The sequence below is a fragment of the Diabrotica undecimpunctata genome, chromosome 2 (assembly GCF_040954645.1).
Source record: "Diabrotica undecimpunctata isolate CICGRU chromosome 2, icDiaUnde3, whole genome shotgun sequence".
Classification (NCBI taxonomy): domain Eukaryota; kingdom Metazoa; phylum Arthropoda; class Insecta; order Coleoptera; family Chrysomelidae; genus Diabrotica; species Diabrotica undecimpunctata.
Genome location: NC_092804.1, coordinates 151,222,276 through 151,250,071, shown reverse-complemented (window position 1 = coordinate 151,250,071; position 27,796 = coordinate 151,222,276). Strand labels below are relative to the sequence as shown.

At 32.6% G+C, this 27,796-nt stretch overlaps 1 protein-coding gene across 1 annotated transcript; it reads left to right on the top strand.

Moving 5' to 3' along the window:
• The first annotated feature begins 2,089 nt into the window (after nucleotides 1-2,089).
• LOC140435050 (cathepsin L-like proteinase) lies at nucleotides 2,090-10,456 on the top strand. Its single transcript, XM_072523738.1, has 4 exons — nucleotides 2,090-2,201; nucleotides 4,223-4,561; nucleotides 5,008-5,290; nucleotides 10,114-10,456. The coding sequence occupies exons 1-4, from the start codon at nucleotides 2,121-2,123 to the stop codon at nucleotides 10,380-10,382; spliced, it is 972 nt and encodes a 323-aa protein (XP_072379839.1). The 5' UTR covers nucleotides 2,090-2,120; the 3' UTR covers nucleotides 10,383-10,456.
• The last annotated feature ends 17,340 nt before the right edge of the window (nucleotides 10,457-27,796 follow it).

Genomic DNA, 27,796 nt, shown 5'->3' with positions numbered 1-27,796 from the left:
AGTCTTAGACAATGCTTCGTATCACACCAGAGAGAAGTAAAAGTTTCACACATGCAGCTGGAAAAAAGAAGACTTAAGAAAGTGGCTGTCGGAGAAAAATATAGAACACGAACATCTGGTTTTAAAAGCTGAATTATTAAATAAGTGCAAATAACATATTACTGAGAAAAAATTTATCGTTGACCAAATGGCACTAAAATATGGTCATGAGGTCCTAAGACTACCACCATATCACTGCCAGTACAATCCAATTGAATTGGTGTGGGGCATCACAAAAAACTACTATCATAAACAGGCATGTAAGACCACCGACGAAGCCAGCGTTTTACAACTCTGGCAAGATGCACTAAACCAAATCGATGAGGAACAATGGCGGAAATGTATTGGGCATACTGAAAAAAAATTTTTAGAGTCATATGAAATAGAACAAGTTATTGATGAAGTAAGCACTATAATTATTCGTAATGATGAAGATTCAGATGAATCGGATAGCGAGTCAGATAGTGATGATGCCTGTATAGATTAAGACGTAGATGGAAAAATTAACACAAAAGGGTATTAACCACCAAAAAAAAAAACAAAAAAAAATAAAACAAAAACCGCATGCAGGAGAGAGCCATAGGCACGCCGCACGACGCTCTTGAATGCAAGCACCAAAAAAATTAGATTAGCAAGTAAGGTAGATTAAGGACATGACTGGACGAATGACTGGGTATTAGACGACGGATGAAAGGATTCGATGCTTTCTCGCTCTAGGGAAAGCAAGTATCGGCACACACAACCATCATTAGATCGCCGAACAATTGCTTTGACCGGTAGTGATAAAGCCAAATGGGCTAACCTACCACTTAAATGTAAATACACGGAAATCTCCCATTGCCTGACGGGGGATACCGCGAAATAGTCGAGACCTGACTCCAAAGACAAGGGGGCGGAGGAAAGCCGGGACTGATTGTACCGCAGGAGGACAACCTACCTCGGTGGGTTTGGGAAGGTGTGTGTGGGAAGTAGGAATAAGTCTTTGTTTTATATAGATATATATTTTAATAGATATATTTATAAAATATATAAAAATAAAAATATAATACAAAATTTTGAACACCCAGTATTAACATTGGCAAATTTTTTTATGCTTGAATAAAAATAGAGTTTAGTACACGCTGAAAAAGAATTTTGGTTTTTTCAGCATTAATATTAACCACAATATTAATTTTTGAAGTTGCATGTGTAATATGAAAAATTTTTCAAAAACTTTAAATATCTCAAAAACGGCTATTTTTTCGAGAATGGTATCCCAATAAAAATCGTTCCGTAATTTTACGTAGATTCTAAAAAAAATAACAAAAGGCACAGTTTCTATTTAAAATAAGAAACTTAATGGCGACTTCCGGTACAACCGGAAGTGCTAGAAGAATGCAATAATTTAAAAAATGAAGAATGCTTTGCATAACCCATTATACCAAGTTTGCAAAAAACAGTCACGACCAGAACTTTAAAAACTTTTAACCAACATGTTTCGTGAATGACCCTGTATACTTCATACTCAATGTTTATTAATTTACATTATGATATTCAATTATTATACAACATAATACAACGTTATTTTATTAAAAAAATCCCCAATGTCGCATTATCAAATTAAGAAAACCGTACATTTTTAATTTGAGAACCGCTGACTACCTAAGGCAAATCTGAACAGACACTTTTATTACTTATGCGACAGGCTAAAACGATCCTACTATAATATCCAAATAAACTAAAAATTGACCTTTAAACCTCAGTAACTCATAAAGAATTGACTTTTGAGGCTTAGGATAAAAAAACTTTTGATCAGAATGACTAAACCTACCTCTCTGCAAATTTTCAACCATTTTTACTGAAACCACTTTTACATAGGAAAACTGCTGGGGTGCTTTGTTACATGATTATCTGAGATATTATTTTAGAAACGAAGTGTGACACAGAGATAGACATAACGACCGACAAGGATACGATTTCAACAATCTGTTGGTTTCTTTATAAAAAGATATTTTTTACATTTTAAACTGCAACAATAAAAATAAGTTTAATATTTAATAAATACTACATTTTTTAATTGTATTATTTTAAGATATTTTACCATGAGAGAAATCCTAGTTTTTATGGTAACTTTATTGGCTGTTCATGCCTTGACTGAAAAAGGACAATGGGATAGTTTTAAGGTAAGTAACAAAAGTTTTTTTTTTGTTAACTGGTAGCACTGGATTAAAACCATGAAAGAAGACAATGAAAGGCTCGATAGATACATATAATTCAGTCACTCCTGTTACTCACCCCTCAATTTTGTCGGACCAAACCGATTTACTTAAAATTTTTTGAGTTGATGGGCAAGTGCTTAAGCAACACCGATATACCGGTGTTATACAACAAAATTATATAACGCCGATATGTGCTTAGGAAAAAGGGTTGGTTGCCACTCCTTCTTAAGGGTGTAAATTCTTTTGCTCAAAGTAATCACGGAAATCGGCAGAGAATTAAATTTTTAGTAGCTTTTATTTTATAGAGTTTTTTCAGATAAATTAGTAGTCTTTAAGCTATTCATAAGTAAAAACAGCGAATTTTCATTGAAATATTTCAAGGTTTTTAACGGGTTTTTATAAATAAATTAAAAAAGATCATTTGAGTTAAAGACTATGTTTAAAAAAATAAAACTTTGAACAAAAATTTATTTAGAGATTTATTTTTTAAAAATTATTCTAGATACAATACCAAGTGAGATATGGTCTGTGAAAAGAGACATTTTTTTCCCTCACTCCTGACGTATCAATACCTTGCTCTGTAGAAAGACAACAACCATCAAACGGCAATGAAGTCTCAATCTGCTTACTCCTTAGTGTCGAGTGACGACCAGTCTTATGGTCTCTCAGTATGCATGGGAACAGTATTTGCGGAAACGGTCTGAGAGGGATGGGTTGGGGCAGGGAGTGGCTGAAGCAGCGGTCGCAAAGTTGCCGGTAGAGTTTTAGCGCCATCGCGCGTGTTTAAGCTGTTGGGCCGTCTTTCAATTTCGATGGCTTCACGAATAATGCTCGATTTAAGAGAACGGATGGGATCTATGGTTTGTGCTTTTTCGAACCTATTTTGTGGCCTGTCTGAATATGATATTGGGCTAGGGCTGAAGTAGTATCGGAATGTTTTACAGATATAGAATGTTTGTAAATACGGTTATGGATTCGTCGGTTTATCTGTTCTATATATGCATGTGAGCAACTGGAACAAGGTATCTCGTAGACACTGTGGTCTTCATTGAGGACTTGGTTTTTTACGGATCTGACGAGATTGCACAACTTGGAGTAAGTAGTGAAGGTTTTAATGTTCAGAGGATTAAGAGTTCTACTGATCTTGTTAGTGACACCATTGACAAAAAATAGAAAGATTTTGGGTTGATCAGCAGGCAAGGATTTTTTTATGGATTGTCGTTTAGATGTTTTACAATGCTGCCATTGATTTAGGTTTTCTGGTAGCCGTTTTGTAAGAGTGTTTGCGGTATTGAAGTTATTTTGGAGCATCTGTGATTATTGTCGCTAAGTCTTATGGATTGGGAAACAAGAGTGTTGATAACTGAATTGAGTTGGGCGGGGTATTGAGGTGACAGCATTGAGATAAAGGTTTGTATGGCTAGGTTTCTGGTACATGACAAAGACAGACGCTTCAAACTTAACTTCCATCGTAAAATGAATGCTAAGATGTATTCCATTCAGGTGGAAGAGGAAGAGATCTAATGTATCTTTACTATGGGGTTAAATGACAAAGGTGTCATCAACGTATCATAACCAGCAGGTATGTTTGAGATTTGATGAGGACATGGCTGTTGATTTGAAATATTCCATGTCGAAATCAGATATCATGGGAGAGAGGGGGGATCCCATTGAGGCACCTTTGTGTTATAAAAATGTTTTTCAAAAGATCAATAAAATAAAAATAATTTTTGACAAAGGACAAGGCGTTTTAGGCTAATGTTATTTCGAAATTAGCCAATACAATACATACTTTTACATACCTAATACCCAATAATAAAGTTTAATAGAAAGATAGAAAGTTCTTTTATTATTGATCATACCATAAAATGTATCGAAACTTGACATAATAGGACTATGACCAATATTCTATAGTATTCTTTCATTTAATTCATAATTATTTCATCATTTTCCTTCAGCTAATTTAAATATGGTTTAACTTTTAGTCGACGCATAACAAAGTTTACCAAAATGTGAAAGAAGATGCATTTCGTTTTGAAGTATTTCAAAAATATTTGCAAAAAATTGAAGAACACAATGCCCGATATGAAAAAGGTGAGGTAACTTGGTTCATGAAAGTAGACCGTTTCTCAGATTGGACCGAAGGAGAAATTCGCCATTTTTTTAACAATCAAAAAACACGCAGACCAAAGTTGACCAACGTAACCTACGCTACTTTTCCAAAAAATCTTAAGGTTCCAGACTCGATGGATTGGAGACAACACAATGCTGTTCGCGAAGTGAAGGATCAAGGTAATTGTGGATCCTGTTGGTCATTCAGCACTGTAAGTATATAGGAAATAATTTAAGATTGAAAAATGGGCATTTTTATGAAATAAGTTTAGATAGAAAACCTAATTCCCTATTAATGTAATAAAAAATATATTTATTAGTTCGGTATTGAAGTCAAGCTCTGGCACACTATTATTTGAAGATTTAGAGGTCATTTGAAAATGACTTTTTTTTCTCTGTGCGTATATTATCTACATAAAAACAGACGTAGTGCAATATTTTTTAAATATTTTTATCGTTTAGCAAAAACTTTTTTGTTTATAAACATTTTTTAATTTAGAAAATCTCGTTTTAAAGAGCAATTCTTTTTAACCACGATGCGTAGTTTTTTCACAATATTAAAATGAATGAAAAAGTAGCTTTTTTTACTTAAATGTTAATATGAAACCAAGACGCTGTACAAATTTTGATATTTGATAAATTAATATTTATATTACAGACTGGATCTGTAGAAGGACAAATTGCTCTTAAGAAGAACATGCAAATCTCTCTAAGTGAACAACAACTAGTGGACTGTTCTGGATCTGACAACGGTTGCAATGGGGGTTGGGTCAACAATGCGTTGAATTACATTCGTGATAACGGTATTATGTCAGAGGGTGATTATTCTTATGTAGCTACACAAGGAAATTGCAGATATGACGCAAATAGAGTTGTTACTAGAATCAGTGGTCAAACTCATGTTCAGAGAATGAATGAATGGGATATGCTACAAGCTTCAGGTAATTTCTTCTATTTTATAAATATTTAAGAGTTTCAAAAATAGTATCAACACCATGATTGATAAAACAGTTATTGTGTACCAGTTTAACTTTTTAAAGCTCCAAATAATAATGCTTAGCAACTAAAACGAAATATATCACCGCAATAGTTTACGAACAGAACACACACATACACACACATATACACACACCACACACACACACACACACTACAACTAAATATCTTTAAACAAAAACACGATATTCATGAATCTGTATTACCACTTTACTTCTAGTTTTACCGGAAATACCCTTAGCTTAATTAATTTACATGGGACACCCTGTATTTTGGAGATTTTAAAAGAACTTTTCATTTGAAATTGATGCATACCAAAGTTGGAAGAAAAAATTTGTTAAAACGAGATATAAATCCTTAAACACTAACAATAATGCGAAGGAACAATAAATTGTTCCAGAAAAATCCTGCAAGATCAAATAACGAACAGCAATTATTCGCGACATAGAGACAAACAAAGAGTCAAAATGATAACTTGGCAGAAGAATGTGAAAAGCTTAACTGCGAGCTTAATTTAATGTTCAACGAAATAAGGAACTTGACCTTTAAAAACGCTCAATTGGAAAAAATCGTAAATAAGTAAAAAGAAAATGAGAAATCAATAGAATACCACACGAATAAGGGAACAATTAGCAGAATTGGAAGAATTCACCAAAACATTCAACAAAATAAAGTGGCTAATAAGCCAAGACAAAAACAACCAGCAGCTGTTATAGTAGATGTAGTGGAAAATTTTAACGCACTTTATAAAGAGATGAGCATGGAAATTGTTAGCTATCAATTTAAAATCTTAAATAATAATAGCACTAAAATTATTGTAACAGATAGTATAAAATATGTTGAAGAAAATTGATATCTATATTGAATGAAATAACCCTTCCATATTACTTATTTGAAAGCAAACAGGCAAGGCTAATAAAGGTAATGGCAAAAAAATCGACATGTAGCACAAATAAGATGAGGATTGAGGACCTGCGCAAAAAGGGCTTCAAAATAACTTAAGCTGTAAGCAAACTTAAGTGAAAAACTAAGGAATCACTAAATATGGTTAGGCTGGAAATTGAAAATAAAGAAAGCATTGACAAAATATTTCAGACTACCAATATCTTAGGAACTAAAGTTACCATTAATGCAATTAAGAATTTAAAATTGACTCCTCGGTGCCAAAAATGCCAAGGCTACGGTAACACAAGGCGCTATTGTGTTTAGCCGCTTAGATTTGTCAAATGTGCCTGTAAATACCTCACAAGCGAATGTAGTAAACCCGTAAACCAGAAGCCTAAATGCGTTCACCGAGGAGAACCTCACCTCGGTTACTCTTGAGGATACAAAGTGGCGAAGAAACTACAAAAAAATTAAAATAAATCGCTCAAAAAGTCCTACCCAATATGTTCAAAAGAAAAGAGCTAAAAATACTACAAATAATCCGAGAGCAATCAGGAGAAAAAGCTAGAACAAATACTAATAAAAATTCTGAGAATAACCAAACATAAAATCCTTAATAGTAGGAGCTAATAAGACACAGACTGCTAAAGGTACTAAGACTAGAAGGGAAACGGAATCTAATAATACTCAGCCAGGGACAATACCTCTGAACTACTGAGAAGATTAAACGAAAAAACTACCCCAAGGAGATCTTAGAACTAGTCTAAAAAAAGAAAAGCAAGAAAAAAATGGCAACTAATCAGAGCACCACAAGACCGTAAAACAAGGTATACGTTTGAACCAACTTGCCTCAAAACTAAAAAAAGAGATTAGCGAACTCCTCGTACATTTGACAAATGATTCTAGTACTGAATGCTCACTATGGAAAGCCACTATAAATTTAAAGAACAAAAAACAACGAACAAAAAGCATTCGTATTTGCAAACTATCTCAAAAGTGTTGTCCAACCATATATAGTAGACATAGATAAATGTCACAGATAAATAATAGAGGTTATTCGACAAGATAATGTGGTTATTTCTTCAACCGCACCAAAATAAGTTTAAAATGAAATAGACACTGATACTGGACAGATCCTTAAGGAGCTAACTGGAAAAGTTCTGGTTAAATTTACCAATATAATTAACGCATCGTTTCAGTTAAATTATATTTTACAACTATGGAACGTAGCTGAGATCATGACGATCCCAAAACCAAGCAAAAGCTCTTGCTTAAAAGGCTGAAACCCATTATCGAAATAAGACGACTCATCCTCGATCACCAATTCGAATTCCGAAATGAGCACTATACAATTGATGAAGTCCACTGAATTACGGACGTGATAGAAAAATCACTTAAAGAAAAAAAGATTTGTTTAGCATTATCTTTGATGTAGCACAGGCCTTCGACAGGTTCTGACACGAAGGATTGGAGCATAAGATAAAAATGGCCCTTCCTGCCCAATACTCAAAGATTTTGATTTGATATTTGTTACAGAGATACTTCAGGATTAAGCAGGAAGATGTTTATTCTGAACCAAGGACAATTATTACAGGAGAGAAGTGTACTGAGACCCTTCCAATATCTCCTTCTAGTTTCAGAGTAAAATGTTGTAGCCATGTTTGCTGATGATACGGCAATTACGGCTATATATACGAAAATGGTTGCGTTTCAATTTAATTTGAGTTTCTTACCACTCCCTAACACGTGTTTCTGGATCTACCCGTCATCAGAGAGAGTTTGAAACTCTCTCTGATGACGGGTAGACCCAGAAACACGTATTAGGGAGTGGTGAGAAACTCAAATTAAATCGAAACGCAACCATTTTCGTATATTTATCGTTCTTACTCGACGCAATGAGTACAAGAAAGATGGTAATTTATATGGGTAAATTGTTGATGCATAGTGGAATATAAATATTCCCAGCATCGCTCTTAATGGCTTGATTAAGCGTGAGTATACAATTTACTTTAATTGCTATCGACACATTTAACTTCATTCTGCAATTACGGCTGTTGGTAATAACGTAATTGAATCAACAGAAAAGGTATAGAATGCAATTGCCAAAGTGGAGAAGTGGACAAACAAATAGCGTCTTTAATTAAATGAACTAAAATCAGCACATATATAAAAGCAAAAAGAAATTAAGTTGAAATACAAAAAAATGTACTGGTTATTGGGTTTATATCATGTTTGATCTGCTCGGTATATAATAGGCTTCTGATCTCTCAATAAGTCCTCAAACAAGTGTAGACTTACCGTATCCAATTATGGGGATGTACCAGTACAAGCAGTGTAAGTCTCATACAAAGATTCGAGAACAAAGTACTTCGAGGCATAGTCCATGCTCCCTGCTTCGTAACGATAACCTCCACCAATACTTAAATATAGCAACCGTCATCTAGATAATAAAAAAAAAAGTTAAGCGCCATGAAAAAAATCTTCATTAGCACGTAAATTTAGAAATTCGTTAAATCTTAGATAATACTAACGTGATTAGACGACTAAAACGAACGAAACCACTTGATCTAACAAAGTGAGTGTTTAACTAAAGTACGAAAAGGTGCGGTGTAAAGGGTACACGTTAAGTGGTGTACCAAACTAAGATTTTAAAACTAAAAACGCTAAAGAGTGTAACTTAGTAGTAATAGATTCTGTTAGTTAAGTTCAGCTAGAATTAAATTACTTATTGGTCTTATCGACTAAACTGTAATAATGGGAACATCATATTGATGTCAAATAAAAAACTCAACATTTTGAGAATAGGTAAATTTATTTAGTAAGACAGATATGAGGATAATAATTTACAAAAATCACTTAAAATGTTCAAAATACTAGCTGTTCTTTTGACACTATACAAGTCTTAAATTCGTGAGTCACTCTTTCCAAGACTTACGTCAACGCAAGCTGTACACTTAAGCTGCTTAGTCCCTAAAACAATTGATCTGCATCAAATAATGACCAAATGTTAAATTTTGGCATCTGTTTTTATAAGGCACAGGAATGTAAATTCTAACGGTGGATACAATTAATTGCTTAGAAGAGTTTGCGATGTAGTTGCATAGAATATTGCTTCAAATACACTGAATAGCTATATAGACTAACAAAGCCATATCAAATAAAGCAGTCTAATGTAGTTAAATAAAAATAACAGTTCGTTTCCTTAAATACTACGTATTCGGAGTTCCTCTGTATGGAGTGGAGTCACGGACCTTAACTAAAGAGACTTTAAAACATTTAAAATGTGGTGCTATAGACGAATGTTAAGGAAGATTAAGGTGCATAATAAAGAAGCACAGGAAGAAGAAGAACATCCTAGTTGCACAACTTACAAAAATGGTTTTACTTGACCACTACCGGACATTTTAGGGCAACAGCCAAGAAAGTCAAAATACCCATGTTAGTGTCCAACATCCGTAATGAACAGCCATCATAAAAAGAAAGGTCGTTCGTGAATTATTTAAAACAGTAAAGATAAGTAAGACAACATAGCTAGGGCATGTTCTTAGAGGATGTCAATACATAATAATTCAGCATCTAATGAAAGGTAAAGTTGACGCTTATAGAGGAATTAGAATACAGCAGACGTCATGACTAAATAAGATTTGCGATTGGACAGAAATACGCAATTCCGAATATCTTATTAGACAAACCGCGAATAACTCGCCAATATACTTGCCAATGTAGGGGTACCTATATGTCATTAACAGAAGAAGATGGTTTAGAAAATATATTGTGGGTGGCCAATTTTAAAGAGACACTATATATATATATTGTTTATCGATACAAATGCTTTATTAATTTTGCCTTATAACTCATTTTAATTATTTGTATTCTTTTTAAGGAACTGTCGGTCCCCTTAGTGTAGGAATTAATGCACCACCTATTGTTGGTTATGGAGGTGGAATTTTTGATGTTGATGGTTGTCCAAATGGTGATGGTGATTTAAATCATGCAGTACTGGCTGTTGGTTATGGTAGCGAAAATGGACTTGATTACTGGATTGTCAAAAATTCTTGGGGTGTCGGCTTTGGCGAACAAGGTTATATCAGAATGAGAAGAGGAAAAAATCTTTGTGGCATCGCCGTTGATCCTTGCTACCCAGAATTTTGAAACTCTTACTTAAAAAAATGAAATATATTTCTGCAGTAATGTTTATTAGTATCTCAATATATTGTTTTACAAATGTTCAATTTTCTTGCCAAAATTTAATGTTAATACTTGAAATATAGAAGATATCAATAAAATATAGAATATAGAAAGAATATAAAAATTGAGTGGAATTTATATATTATAACTAGACTTCGGCAAATATGCATATTGCATATTTTGCATATTGTGCATATTTTATGCAAATATTTCATATTTTGGCATATTTGTATAAAAGTTTGCATAAAGTGCATAAAAGTTCAGATTTTTATACTGTATTTGAAAATTTTTAAACATACCAATTTATTTCAATTCTTGTATAAAATTTTGTAGTCATTTTAATCAAGAAATGATCTAAGTACGTAATCTCTACAGGTACAAAACATTTACAATTTCAATGAAGATCAATTTAAGTAGCCCTCAACATTCTTAGAAAGTCTCGGTCACTGAGGCATTCAGTTATTGGATAATCGCTAAGGGTTCGCTCATTTGCATTTTATGATCTAATCCCCAAATCTATCTACAATTTATTATATCTTAACAGCAGGTAAACGGCTAATAGTTTTGTTCCTAATTTAGGGATTTTCCAAAATCTCCCAGTTTATTGAATTAGGTACCTAAACATTTCTAATTTGATGCTCAGATTTGTAAATCATTTTTGTTTTGATATTCAAAGCGTAAACACTCGTTGTGCGTAACAAAAAGGAAGATTGTGATGTTATAATGCCTAAAACAACCAGTGCTTCAACTTGGATTAAACCTTATAAAGAGCTGTCTATGGATATGGGAAAAATCTACTGTTCAGTCTGTGGCAAAATTGTAAGTATCTAATATTTTCTATTAAATATCTAATATTTCATACATACAGGGTGTTTCCAAATGACACTTAAAACGTTTGACTGTAGATACTTCTCGAAAAATTGAACAAAACGATATAGTTAATCAGGGGTCAAACTTATTTACTTTTCGAGATACAGGGTGTTAAAATTAAAAAAAATTAAATTCTTTTAGTTAATAACAACAATAACTTTAAAACCAATAAACGTATTTACTTGAAATTTAGTACTCGTGGGTTGTTTTTAAATGAAAAATAGCTTTCTTTAGTGAGAAAAAATTGTCCATGGTACAATACAATGGTGTGTATTTAGAAAAATTTTTCACCTTTACTTTTTTTTATGAAGTCAGCTATTCTAAAACACAATTATTTTTATTGTAATTGAATTAACAAAAAAAAAACTTTTGTTGAATTTTAAAATAAGTTATATGATGTACTAATGGTTAGTAACAAAAACTAATTTGTGGATTATTACTGCATTTAAAACACTTAGCGAGTGTTTGTTTTTCCAAACCAGTTATTTGATTAACTAAAAACACCTTGTATATTTTTATATTTTAAAGGTTGGGTTAAAATAAAGGTTTTTATTTTTATTTATAGATAGCATGTGAGAAGAAATTTCAGATAGACCAACATGTGAGAACTGCTTCACACATTGCAAAAAAAGGAAAAATAGGAGGAAAACATCAAACTTCAATGGCTAAATGTTTCCAATCTACTTCAAAAAAATTAGATAAGCAAGAAACTTTTAATGAAGACTTGTGTCGCGCATTAGTGTCTGCAAACATACCGCTTTCAAAATTAGCAAATGTAAATTTTAGTTCGTTTCTAAAAAAATATTGCAAACTTAATGTTCCAAGTGATCGGTCTCTAAGAAGAAATAATGTGAACGGGCTATACTCGTCGGTGTTAATTAATATTAAGGAAGAAATTGCAGATAATTATTTTTACATATCTGTAGACGAAACCACTGATTCCTCAGGAAAGTATATTGCTCATTTATTGATTGGTGTTCTTAAAGAAGATACCTTACCAAAATCTCATCTTATTTCATGCCAGCAACTTGAGAAAACAAATGCTTTAACAATTTCGCGTTTTATACAAGAAACATTAGCAACTTTTTTTCTTCCGACAACTATTCCTTCTAATAAATTACTGCTTATTTTATCGGATGCTGCTCCTTATATGGTGAAAGCAGGACAAAATTTAAAAATATTTTTCCCAGATTTAATACATGTTACTTGTGTAGCGCATGGATTAAACAGAGTTGCAGAGGAAATACGAAAAAAGTTTCCTCTTGTAAATACCATGATATCCAGTGTCAAAAAAGTATTTCCTAAATCTCCTATAAGAATTCAACTTTATAAAGAAATGCTACCTAACATTCCTCTTCCACCACAACCTATTTTAACGCAATGGGGAACATGGTTAGAAGCAGCTAATTTTTATGCAGATCATTTTGTTAAAATAAAGAACATAATTGATACGTTAACAGATGAAAGTTCCCAATCTCTTTTGGATTCTAAACAAACTTTTCAGAGTAACTTGCTTCAACAAGAACTTTCATTTATAAAGTCAAATTTTAGTTTTGTTCAAAAAACAATTACTCAGTTAGAATCACCAAAACTGTCATTGTTCGAAAGTACAGCATTAATAAAAGAATTTGCGTCATGTTTTCGGAACGTTAGAGGTAATATTGGAAAAGATATTTTAAAAAAATTTGAAGCTACTATGGAAAAAAATAAAGGTTACCATATTCTTTCTGAAGTAGTCAGTGTTCTAGCTGGAAATATTTCGGAAACAATTAATTTAGAACCAAATATTTTGGTTAGTTTGAAAAATGCTCCCGTTACATCAGTTGATGTTGAACGAAGTTTTTCCATATATAAATATATGTACTCAGACAGAAGCCACAAGTTTTTGTTAGAAAATTTTGAACACCACTTGGTCATTTATTGTTACCATAATTCTAAATAAGTTTATTCATACTTAAAAATGATGTAGTTACTTAAAATAAATGTAAATCTTAATGAATAGTAGGAAATATTTAGTTATGTACACTTTTTTTTTAAATAAAATTGTTACTATTTTACGATTTTTTTATTTATTTGTATGCATATTTTGTAAAATATTTGCATATTTTCGGGTAAACACGTGCATATTTATGCGCTTATTTTCTACATTTTTATTTGCATATTTGCCGAAGTCTAATTATAACATATAAACTTAATTGTGGAATATGGAAACAGTGACTATGGTAGGGCTGTGGAGAAGTATGCCCAATGGAAGATAATAAATACTGTGATCCTTAGTAACACGGTAACTATATCCCTCCGGTTTTCAAGGATGTTGGTGTTTTTTGACTTCGTACCTCATGGCGGTAGTGCTATATTATTCCAAGTTTGTTGATATAACTCAGTGATTTTTGGTTTGTTTTATTTAGTTAGGAAATTCTCATTCTCCTTCTTCAAATTATATCAAGTTAAGAAGACAATATGTTAAACAATCAAACATGTTGACTTTCAAATTTTGTTTTCTTCTACAGTGTGCTAAAATTTTTTTCTCCTCATCGCTACAAAATTAATATAAATACTTTACCAGATCTGCGTGTTGTAATCTTATCACGTGACGATGGACTAACCTGAAATAAGAAAATAGTATTTTAAAATCATCAGAACTGTTAACAGTCCTTAAAGGTATAGGTAGAAGGCACCATGTAGAGCAAAAGTCTTATAACATTTTTTTCTAAATTCAACCGTTTGACCAAAAAACGAAAGTACATTTTTTAGTATGCAAAAAGAAATCTGTCAACTACATGCAGTACGAAAATCTAAACGTAGACAGTTACAATTTTGTAAACAGATATTTTCAAACAATCGTGTTAAGTGTCACCACGAAAATGTTTTTGATTCGTGACTATCGTGATATGTTTATCATTTATTCTGAAAGACAAACTGCTAATACTCGAACTTTTGTTTGTTTATGTTTTTCAAAGATTATGTGGAGAATAATCCAAACTATAGATTGGAAAAATTTATCAACGGTACTAACCTGGTTTGATTTTGAAAATATACAGATTTTTAAAAAAGAATAAAACTACAACAAAATATGCATATTAGAGATGATGTACATAAAAAACATCAAAATGCTATCAAAATAAGACTAATATCAAAGATCTTTGATATTAGATATCTAGATATCACCATTGGCAGATATTTGAAATACGACCCTGAATCACTCGCACTTTGAAATACCTGCCATATGTATTTTAGGGTCTGGTACCATTTTTGCATTACAAGTCTTCTTCTTTTTCTTCCTTCTTGTATGTAGGTTTTAAGGCCTGTTTCTTCTTCAATTTTAGCCTCCTAAATTGTTTAAATTATCGCACCTTTTTTTTCTTGGTCTGCCAATACTTCTTCGTCAATTTGGTGACTTATCTCGTGCTATTCGTACTATCCGTACTCCTCGTACTATTCGTATATTCATATTTTTAGCTTTATTATCCAATGTTACATTCTTAAGTCATTTTCTTTTCCTGGACTTTAATTCTTTAACATAAAACGTAACCAGGCATCAGCTAACGTCTTCAATAATTATAATAATAATGATCACATCTGATCGTTCTTGTTTTACCAGACAGCGCTCTGATCCTTGCTGCAAATTAGAACCATTTTTATTTCACTAATATTTCCTACTTATCTTGATATTGTAGCGGAATAATTTTACCACATAAAATTCCATGAGTTTTTGCACAGATCCTGTTTATTATTTGGTTTTTTGTAATATTAAAGGTAATTGTTTTTGGAGTGTGGTCTTCATATTTAATAACTAAAATCTATTGTGATTAATATGAAAATGGAAACTACCCACAATTTTTAGTACGGAAAATTTTATTTATCTGTATGTTGATTATCAGCTCGAAAATCATTTTCAAACTGTTTTAGAAACATTTTTGTCAATTGTGTTTTCAAATTGATTTTCTAGATGAAACGTTAATAAAATATTTGCGGTTTTAATATTGAAGTAGAATTGTACATACAATTCTATATATCTTGTGGGCTAGACAGGTTGAAAGAATTAAGTTAGGATTAAAAAATCTGTAAATTAGCAGCAGCTTTTAATATATATGCATCTGAGAACATTCAACTCTTTTGTTCACTGGTATGGGCTTATGTGAAAAGAGGTTTGTTAAACTATCCTGTATATATCTAATTATAGTAAAATTGTTTGTTTTTCCAATATTTAACGCCTACATAATTCTAGATCTAATCTAGAAAAAGGGCACTTGGATGCGTAAACCTCTGCACGGGCGACATCCCAATGAATTCAGTCAAAATAATATCGACAATATAGCGTCAAGTAATTCAATGTGGTTGTTAAATACAACGAAAAGATCGCCAAATACAGAGATCTACAAATACAAATAAGGAGACAATGGAAAATGAAAAGTACCCAAACGATACCTATTATTTTTTCTACTACTAGAGTCATTCTGAAGAACACCTAGAAAATATAAAAACGCTAGGTCTGAATGAACATTTCTATAAGATCTTGCAGAAAGCTAAAATGTTCTCGACGTCCAGATGTGTATGAAAATTTTGGGGAGATAATCTAGCATACCAATTCACCTAGTGCTCGATAATACGGAAAGAGCCCCTTTAGAGCTCAATCCTTTTGATACCGTAGGTGTCTGGGATAAGTAAATTTTCCCCTTAGAGGGAGTGTAAATGGCTAAATCTGGATACAAACAAAAGAAATATCTTTGATATTTCTGACTTTATGACTTTTGACTATAATATGACATATTTAATAACATAGAAAATAATGTATTTATGAATATAGCCTATTGTTTAGGTAAGCATACCAATTCACCTAGTGCTCGATAATACGGAAAGAGCCCCTTTAGAGCTCAATCCTTTTGATACCGTAGGTGTCTGGGATAAGTAAATTTTCCCCTTAGAGGGAGTGTAAATGGCTAAATCTGGATACAAACAAAAGAAATATCTTTGATATTTCTGACTTTATGACTTTTGACTATATTATGACATATTTAATTACATAGAAAATAATGTATTTATGAATATAGCCTATTGTTTAGGTAAAAAATATATTGTAGGATAATAAGTTATTAAGTACATTTAAATAATTTTTATTGGCATAGGTACTTAATGTTTAGGTATGTCAGCAGTAAAGATTAAGTACAGGAAGGGACCAAGCATACTTCCCTGAGGAACTCCGGATTGGATTAAGTGATAGGCTGAAAAATCATTATTGATTTTTACTTGGAACGAACGTTTGTTATTACATGACTTCAGGATAAGATAAATATCGCTAGGCAGTAAAGATTTTAATTTATATAGCAAACTGTTGAGCCAGACTTCATCAAAAGCCTGCTGAATATCGAGAAATACTAAGGCACACATAGTCTTTTCTTCCAAGCATTTCTTGTTTTTATTTAATATTCTATCACGCTGCTGGATTGTTGAATATTTTTGACTGATATTTTATTATGTTCTCGAGTGCTACACTTTCATTTATTCTATTTTACAGGAGTCTTTCAAATATCTTGGACATCAAGGGTAACAAGCTTATCGGACGATAAGAAGTAGGTTCTGTAGACAATTTACCTTATATTATAATATGACTATAGTTTCAGTGGATTGGAAAATGGCTTAACTGCATAATTTTATTGTAGATAATAGTAGCATAAGAACTGCTTTCCTGGGTAGATGTTTTAGGATTCTCCCATCGATTATATATATTTATGATGATGATATATTTATGATTTCCATAACGTAACAGATTTGGATATTTAGAGGAGAACTATAGATTTGATGGATTTGCAGATTTTTGAATAATAAGTTTTATATTCCTGCTGAAATATAACAAAAAAAAATATACAAAAATTATAATCTAATTTTATAAACATAAACCAAAATATCAAAAATTAAAATTAAGTACCCATGCTATTAAAAGTTATTTGAATTTACTAAACAACTAGTTATGCTACAATATATTTTTTACCTAAATAATAGGCTATATTCATAAATACATTATTTACTATGTTATTAAATATGTTAAAAAAGTTGTCAATATGTTAAACACACAGTCGTATATGGTTGATAAAGGACTACCGAATGTTGAAGACATTTTGTATACGAATTTTCATATTTTCCTGTGTTTTGGGCTCGTCGTCGTATGTTATAATCCTTGATGTACAAAAAAAATAGTCGATACCGCTATATCCGATCAAACTGTCGCTGTAGTTATTATTTAGCACACCCCTTACGTTTATTGTACGATGCGGTGATGATTCGTCATGTTAAAATCATATGTTTAGTATAATTCCCATAAGTGAACATCCTCGAACAAGCCAGGCAACTCGTCTGATAAAAACCTATGAATTAAAGATAAAGGCTTATTTTATCAAACTAAATTATTTAATTATTAAAAAATTTATGTTAAATATTGTAAAATAGGTTTACACAAGCACTGTGATTTTAACTCTTAACTGGTATGGCAAGAAAAAAATACATATAAGGTATGGCGGGGTCATATTTGGACTTTGTATTTTTTTGTGTAAATAAACAAAAAATTAAGCAAATTATAATAAAAAAAGTATTATATTAATGATCATAACACTGCATAAACCAAAAAATTCTATATCACTTACTGCTAGAAAGAAATATATAGGGTTGACTTAAAAAACCACTCCATGTAAAAAATCTCAAAAAATAACGAAAAAACGTTAAACAATAAATAACGTTTAAATAAAGGATCAAAAACCAAATAGGAAATATTTAATTATATACAAACAATTTAACAAACAAGTATGAACATGATGATAACTACTCAATATTACACCTACTACAAAAATTTGATGCAACACAATGGTTTTTGCATATACGTTTTTCACACTTATTACATCTAAGTGATTGTCTATTATCATTACGTGGGCAAATATAACATCTCCCACGTTTAGGAGCTCTTTGCCTTGCCTGGTTTTGGTCGTCTACCGGGATGTGGCCTACTCGACGAATAAGTTCTCTCAATTCTCTGGGAATATTTACCATAACAGCACGCCGAACTAAGTGATTGTGTATTAGCTGTTTACCTAAATCAATCAAGAATTTTTGCCGTGTCAACCCAGATTCTGGATTAGCAGCGTTATATAAAACATGTCCATTGACACCAGCAACATCCATGATCCGAAACCAAATAGCTTGTGGCCATCTCCTAGTACGCCGTCCTACTTTGTAGTTTGCACAGTTTGATCCAGTACATCCACCCCAACTTTGGTAATGTTATAAAAGTCTATAATATCCGGTAGTTTCTTAGCTGTCTCCAATACTTTGTTGTTATGATGGAGACTGGACACTAGACAAACGGATCGGTTTTTTTTTCGGTACGTAGGACACCAAGGTCACGTCTTTAGTAAATCCAAAAATAGATGAATAAACCGGACGTTGATTATTCGGTAAAAACTCCGTTGGCAAATCTCTTTTATTTTTCTGCATAGTACCAACGTAAGTAAGTTTACAGCGGCGTAGCTCTTCAACAAGCTCTAGTGAAGAAAACCAGTTGTCACCAGTTACATTGCGATTGGAATTTACTATTGGTGCAGTGAGCGAAAGAACATTTAGTGTTGGTATGGATAGCTTTTTTGGATTAGGTATTGCATCTTGTTTTCCAGTATAAACAAATGCATTGATTAGATAATGAGTACGGGCGTCACACAGGCACATTATTTGAGTCCGTATTTTTCAGGCTTACTCTTTATATACATTCTAAATTTACATTTTCCACGGAAACCGACGAGCATTTCATCCACTGTTACGTATTCTCCACACGAATAATTAGTTTGACAGTTATTTACAAAATGGTGAAAAATTTCAGAAATTGCTGCCAGCTTGTCTCCATTTACAATACGCTGGTCTCTAGTTTGCGGATCGTCAAATCTCAAAGATGTCAGTAAAAAACTAAACCTTTTTGCTGTCATTACGGAACGGAATATATCACGACCAGTACCATCAGTTGCAAAGAGATAATTTATATCTTCATTGTTTGATTTGAACACGCCTGCCAAATACAGAAGACCAAAAAATGCTAACATTTCAATTTTGTCAACATGGTTTATTGTACTGCATCCTAAAGCGTTATCTTCATAATTTGTTTGCAAACTGGTTATTTTTTCGATGGTTCTCTCAATAATCTGGTCAATTATTTTATCATCAACTAACAGTTGGAATGCTTCAGCAGGAGTCATAGGTTTGTTTATTCGTATTTTTTTCTATTTCTCCCGTAATAGTAACTTTGCTGTTCGTTATCACTACTGTCATCCTCACTACTCGATTCGGTACCTAAGATTTGATCGTTAGTATTCCCAGTGTCACTTTGATCACCAGTTTCAGAGTCAGAATCATGCTCACTAACAATTGTCTCTGCATCAGATATGTCGTCGAAATCGCTGTCACCAATCTGTTCAGCTATGTCTTCTAACTCCTGTTGTGTCAATGGTCTCGTTCTGACACTTGAATTAGCCATAATTATTTAAAGCTAAATCACTGACAATTGGCCTTTTTAAGGTATGGCGGGGTCAATTTTGACCAATCTGTTCAGCTATGTCTTCTAACTCCTGTTGTGTCAAGGGTCTCGTTCTGAAACTTGAATTAGTCATAATTATTTAAAGCTAAATCACTGACAATTGGCCTTTTTAAGGTATGGCGGGGTCAATTTTGACCCTATCGACGTCTAACACTCAACAAAGTACAAAGTCAACTGCAGCGACTACGTTCAAGTAATGTACTCAACGCCACAGACGAATAGCTGGACGGCGGCGTTGCCAGGTGTTCTCCTTTTTCTGGAATTTTAATAACCATTTTTTTTGGGGTCTAAAATGACCCCGCCATACCAGTTAGGGGTTAAGCTTATAAACATTTAAAATAACAGATACATTAAGATAGAGCCAGCCTAACGGTTAGGTACAAATAAACTTTCTTCTAAAGTTTATGATTTAAAAAAAATAAACATGTTTTATACGTTTATGTATTTTATGTAAATTTATACTGATGTAAACTTACAGGTTCTAGCAATATTTTTTTAATATTTCATAAATATTCTGCTTATTTGGACAAAATGTCTGCTGATTTTGTCCTTTAATGCATCTAATTCCGTCCTTAATAATAACCATATAATATGCTTATCCACTACAGCTAAAGAATATAAGAAAAGTTTTTAAATTTTCGAATTACGCGGAATTATGTCGTCGAAAACTATTTTGAGATCCTTTATTAAGTTACGTTGTACACAACGTTTACATTACATTTGGAACTTATAATTCGCTCATAGCGAAATTTAATCGTGAATAAACACGATATCGATTACATGGACCCAACTAGTTTTCGACATCAGCTGCTAATCATATCAACGTAATGCCGATAAGCCCTTAGGAATAGTTGGATATGTCTGCCGCAAATTATGTGTAGCACGGAAATATTATACATGATTTAAACAGTTAAGTAGTTTACGGTTTCGATTTTATATCTTAAGCCGTCAAATATTTCACATTACCGACACAGAAAATATTTAAAAATATGAATTATTATGCTAGTACTTAAGAAACAATTTACGGAGAACTTCAAGCTCTTACGCCATCTTACATGCATGGAATCGGCTTATCAAATACACCCAATTGTACTTATGGCAAAATAGGCGATCTAACACATATTATATTAGAATGTGATTTACAAATTATTAATATAAACGAACTTTATAAGGAATTATTAAATTCCAAGTGTTATTTCCAACAAACCTTAATCTTTTAATATTTTCAAATAATATGGAAATTCTTCATTGCATTTACAAACATGTTAAAATATGTATATATAAGTTGTAAAAAGTATATAGGTACCATTTTTCAAAGTAAAACACTTGCACGTCATGATTTATACAAAGTGGCGTTACTTGTATTTAAAATTTCCAGGACGTCAACCTTAAGTGGGTGATCGACGAGCGAGCCATATTACCGCGGTTTTAAGAACGACGGTTTTACTCGCGGCTCGTCAGTGCTGATCGACTAGCGAGCAAAACAGTCATTGTCAACCGTCCACAGCTAACATGTCGTGTTCAACTGAAAGTGAAGTTTTATGTTACCTCGCTATAGCATACTACGAAATTACAAAAAAAAAAGCGGAAATGTCCTAGACGTTGGGTATTTAAAAGTTTAACATATGCGTTAAGCCAATTTTTTTTGTTTTTGTATTCTGGCAATGTACATTTCCATAAACAAACACATTCTCGTAAACAATATATAAATTCTAATAAAAAGTCGTGGCTGAGAGTACGCATATCCATGATTAAAAACTGATCTTTTCACTTCAACGGTCGCTGGAAACTGCCGGTTTTGCTCACCAGTAGTGATACACGCGCGGTTTTAAATGACGAGCCAAGTAAAAAATAAAACAAACTGACGAGCCGCGAGCCAGGCTCGTCGGTATATAAAACCGCGGTATTGCAATGATACACTGACGAGCTTTACCGACGAGCCACAAAACCGCAGTTTTACTAGCCTGTCGATCATGGCCTTTAGAGTTCAAATGTTTCTAACACAGGTAATAATACGAAACCCATACGGAACTACTCGAAATTTCATAGGCGTCAACATGGTGTAATAATCAGAAAAATGTAATCATCATTATATTGAAAATTTTAGAATTATATTGATTAAATAACCAAAAACATTTGTTATTATTAATAATATAAATTTTATGAAATAACTCTTCAAGTCTAATATTGCACAAAATAATAATCTTAATTAAATAGATTAGACGCAACTGATACCGGAATACTTAAAATTTTATTGACAGTTCAGCGTGTGGCAAAAGTGTATAAAGTGTTGCCGCTTTTTTAGAGTAAGAATTTTGTTTATGAATCATCATAGCTATTCGGACTTTTGAGACGGCTACTCTGAAAAGTTCATTTGATGTACATCCGTACCACTCTCTTAGGTTACGCAGCCATGACATTCTACGCCTCACTATGTTTCTCTTTCCTTGGATCTTTCCTTGCATAATCAGTTGGAACAAGGTGTATTTCTTTTCACGTGTAATATGTCCGAGATATTCCAATTTTCTTGTTTGAAAGAATGAAACCTGCCAAAATTCCGAAACATATTGTCGTGGTCAATAACAACAAAAAGGTTGATGTTAATAATTTATTATGCTGTCATTTTGGAGAGGACTGGAAAAGTGATCCCCGTTTAAGTTTTTACAAATTCATCATCATCGAAGACAATCGAGAAGACAATGCCGCAACTATTTTTGAATAATTAAATGTGTATAATCTCAATAAAATAAATAAGTTTAATAAATTATGTTCGTAAGTTATTTTCAATGTGGACAAACTCCATTAGTTATTTTCATAATGTACAATGTCCAAATATTTTTCTAGAATTACTTACTTCTTTTTGAATAATTTAAAGAAAAAAATTGTATATTAACTCGTAGTTGTCATATAAATGTAATAGAAAAAAAATTAGTGTTATTGTTTATTATGAAATAGGTTATCCGTTTTTTTTTTTCGATTACTGAAAATTTAGGTAACATGGAGATTGTACACTTTGAAGGTATACCCCTCAATTAGTACGTTTTTAAAAAGAACCAAATTTCTGCTATAAGCTACATCCCAAACCGTCTTCCTTGGAGGCACTTCCCGTGACGTGCGATCGTTTGTAATATAAAATATTAAATTCTGCATTTTTTATTCACATTTTAAATGCCTCATACTTGTTGCCACAATTTAAAATTAAAATTTCATGTCATAGGTTTTAAATATTGATCTATAAAAATAAAAATTTTACTACGAATGCTCACTGAAAGTGATTATTTTATTTATTTAACACCGATATAAAAACTGAGTTCATTGGACACTTGGAACCGAAGATATCGAATTTTTACCGTCGAGCTGATACAATTGTATTAAACATTGCTTTGCGCCAGGGCCATCTATTCCGAAGTGCAAATTTGCGTTAACCTTGCGCAGCTACGTCATTTGCAGTATAGTATTCACATTGCCCTTAATTGTATACATAAGCACTCTTAACTTAGTCACCCTAAATATGGATATTTTGCATATTATTTTACTTTCTTCATACATTTCAAATAAAAACAAATGTTTATCATGTTTTCTTAGTCAAATATGTTTAATTTTTATGCGAATTAGAACTAATAAGGTATTAGTACAAAAAAAATAGCTACTTAGTTATTAGGTACCTACATATAAATTGCACTTGTACTTGCACTTTTCATAAACTTTTAAGAAGTAACAAAATTTTTATATTATACATAATTGATGAATATATACTTAAATTTAAATAAAACAACAGTCACTTACAGAAGTCCGATGCCAATTTTTAAAATAAATGTTACGATGGCGTTAATATTCTTGCTAACTAACCATATATAAAACATTTTTTAAACAGTTTCCGTTTAAAAATATAAAACTATATACATTATGCGATAGTTTTTTGTATATTCTTTTATTAGTAGGTGGCTTAAACCATTTTTTTATTAAAATCTTTCATACCGAAGTACACACGCAACCGAAAAAATATTTTCTTAGCATCTTGATGACAATCAATATTAACACTTGCGGACAACAGACTTGAAATATATTGCTTGCCAGTAAATATGGTATCTCCAGTTTTTCCAAATGAGCCATAAATTCGTTAGAAGGTTTATATAGTCCACCTTCTGTCAAATGACTTTTAGGTCACTTGCTTAAATTTGGTAACTTGCGTTTAAACTTGCTACAAATAAATCCTCCTAAATGTCCTAGTCCATCATATCCTAAATCATCGACTTCTTTACAGAGGACTATGTCATCTTCATCCGTAAAATTGGGGTCAATGATTGTTTTTTTTTTTGAAGCAAGCTTTTCTACCATACTACTGCCAATAGTTAATGTAGGAGTACTATCGTCTTCTACATTACAGTAATTTAAAAAGACACCTTCGTTTTTTCCTCTTAAATAAGAACGGAGTCGGTATTTAAAATCTAAAGAAGTTGGATGATCGTTTAAACCACCTTTCGCTCTTATGACCCCAAAAAAATTTTCCAAGGGATCTTGGTTTAAGCGCCTTGTCAAAATGTAGTATATATTATATCGTTTGTCTACATCTTCAAGAAGCAACTGCAAAGCCTTATTTGATATAAGAATACCTACAATGTTTTGGAAAATGTTATAAATGTGTTTTTACTTTGATATATTGTGTTACCTTTTTGGAACGAAACCCATGATTTCTTGCCTTTAACTCGCATTGTTGAAATCATGTCAGACATTCTTTGCAAAATTTATTTTGCGCTTATACTCCAACAGACCTCAGGTTTCATCATAGGCAAATTCTTGTTGGGAACAACATCTTTTTACAAACCCCGATAATTTTTCGGCCGATAATTCAGCAGTTGATGCTTAAGGTTTACATAAAACAGAATGACGGTATTAGATTTTTGTTTTGATAAAGTGCAGCAACAACCGTTGATACGTATTTCGACCTCCTTAAGTCTCTTCAGAACGGTATAGCCACTGCTCTGAACCAAAACAAAAATCTTTCCCGTCCTAGACAATAGTTATTAAAATAACTATATACAGACGTAACTACGCCATCTAAAAACAAAAAGAGAAATCAAACGATTTCTACTTAGCGAAACCGAATTCAAATCTTAACCACTGTGTTTCCTAAAATTTGCGAAACAAACAGCTGGATGAATTAATCGGCAAGGGAATCTAAAATTGCATCCCACAAGCCGTTCATCCTAGTCAAAATTCGTAGTGAATTCAGTTTCTCGTACTTCCAACGAAGTAAATAACAAAACAGAATGACGGTATTAGATTTTTGTTTTGATAAAGTGCAGCAACAACCGTTGATACGTATTTCGACCTCCTTAAGTCTCTTCAGAACGGTATAGCCACTGCTCTGAACCAAAACAAAAATCTTTCCCGTCCTAGACAATAGTTATTAAAATAACTATATACAGACGTAACTACGCCATCTAAAAACAAAAAGAGAAATCAAACGATTTCTACTTAGCGAAACCGAATTCAAATCTTAACCACTGTGTTTCCGAGTTCATCCTAGGATGAACGGCTTGTGGGATGCAATTTTAGATTCCCTTGCCGATTAATTCATCCAGCTGTTTGTTTCGCAAATTTTAGGAAACACAGTGGTTAAGATTTGAATTCGGTTTCGCTAAGTAGAAATCGTTTGATTTCTCTTTTTGTTTTTAGATGGCGTAGTTACGTCTGTATATAGTTATTTTAATAACTATTGTCTAGGACGGGAAAGATTTTTGTTTTGGTTCAGAGCAGTGGCTATACCGTTCTGAAGAGACTTAAGGAGGTCGAAATACGTATCAACGGTTGTTGCTGCACTTTATCAAAACAAAAATCTAATACCGTCATTCTGTTTTGTTATTTACTTCGTTGGAAGTACGAGAAACTGAATTCACTACGAATTTTGACTAGGATGAACGGCTTGTGGGATGCAATTTTAGATTCCCTTGCCGATTAATTCATCCAGCTGTTTGTTTCGCAAATTTTAGGAAACACAGTGGTTAAGATTTGAATTCGGTTTCGCTAAGTAGAAATCGTTTGATTTCTCTTTTTGTTTTTAGATGGCGTAGTTACGTCTGTATATAGTTATTTTAATAACTATTGTCTAGGACGGGAAAGATTTTTGTTTTGGTTCAGAGCAGTGGCTATACCGTTCTGAAGAGACTTAAGGAGGTCGAAATACGTATCAACGGTTGTTGCTGCACTTTATCAAAACAAAAATCTAATACCGTCATTCTGTTTTGTTATTTACTTCGTTGGAAGTACGAGAAACCATGATACTATGATTAAGAAGATAAGATATTGCGCATAAGTCGTGACGTAATTGGAGACTTGCACGTTCGTAATGTCAATTTTTTGTATGTGTCAAGAAATAATTTTTAATAAATACTTTGGAGATATCCTTTTGTGTACGATTACTGTAATTATTAAACCTTTATTTATTACTATTATTTTGCTAATTGAATAATTTTATCATAGACTGCATAAAAATCCCATTTAACTTTAACAAGAATTCAAATTCTGGTCTCCAATGACGGCATGCGCGAACACGACCGATTTTGTGCTACGGGAAGATCCTATCTTGTTAGTCATAGTATCATGCGAGAAACTGAATTCACTACGAATTTTGACTAGGATGAACGGCTTGTGGGATGCAATTTTAGATTCCCTTGCCGATTAATTCATCCAGCTGTTTGTTTCGCAAATTTTAGGAAACACAGTGGTTAAGATTTGAATTCGGTTTCGCTAAGTAGAAATCGTTTGATTTCTCTTTTTGTTTTTAGATGGCGTAGTTACGTCTGTATATAGTTATTTTAATAACTATTGTCTAGGACGGGAAAGATTTTTGTTTTGGTTCAGAGCAGTGGCTATACCGTTCTGAAGAGACTTAAGGAGGTCGAAATACGTATCAACGGTTGTTGCTGCACTTTATCAAAACAAAAATCTAATACCGTCATTCTGTTTTGTTATTTACTTCGTTGGAAGTACGAGAAACTGAATTCACTACGAATTTTGACTAGGATGAACGGCTTGTGGGATGCAATTTTAGATTCCCTTGCCGATTAATTCATCCAGCTGTTTGTTTCGCAAATTTTAGGAAACACAGTGGTTAAGATTTGAATTCGGTTTCGCTAAGTAGAAATCGTTTGATTTCTCTTTTTGTTTTTAGATGGCGTAGTTACGTCTGTATATAGTTATTTTAATAACTATTGTCTAGGACGGGAAAGATTTTTGTTTTGGTTTTGAGCAGTGGCTATACCGTTCTGAAGAGACTTAAGGAGGTCGAAATACGTATCAACGGTTGTTGCTGCACTTTATCAAAACAAAAATCTAAAACCGTCATTCTGTTTTGTTATTTACTTCGTTGGAAGTACGAGAAACTGAATTCACTACGAATTTTGACTAGGATGAACGGCTTGTGGGATGCAATTTTAGATTCCCTTGCCGATTAATTCATCCAGCTGTTTGTTTCGCAAATTTTAGGAAACACAGTGGTTAAGATTTGAATTCGGTTTCGCTAAGTAGAAATCGTTTGATTTCTCTTTTTGTTTACATAAAAGTTTGTCTCTGTAAAATGTTTTGAACAAATATAAGCCGTCTTTGGCTTAAATTTATCTTTCCTACCGTTGGCATGCACCCATTGCTTAATTAGATTTTCCTCTTTAGGGAAACGAAAAAACCTCGTGTCAGGGCAACGATTTCGCTTGATCTTGTAATCAAAGGAACAGCCAAAAACCGCAAAACGCATATCGTTAAAATTAAAAATATAACTGTGAGAAAACTTCGAAACTGAGAACTCCACTCTAGAGATGCTAGTTTCTAACTGATTACGCTGCGGGTGACGTCACTCCCTGGCCGACGGTCATGCGGCGTGCGCAATATGTTAGCTTTGTCGTTTATTATACCATGGATTTGCGCACGTAACTGACATGTA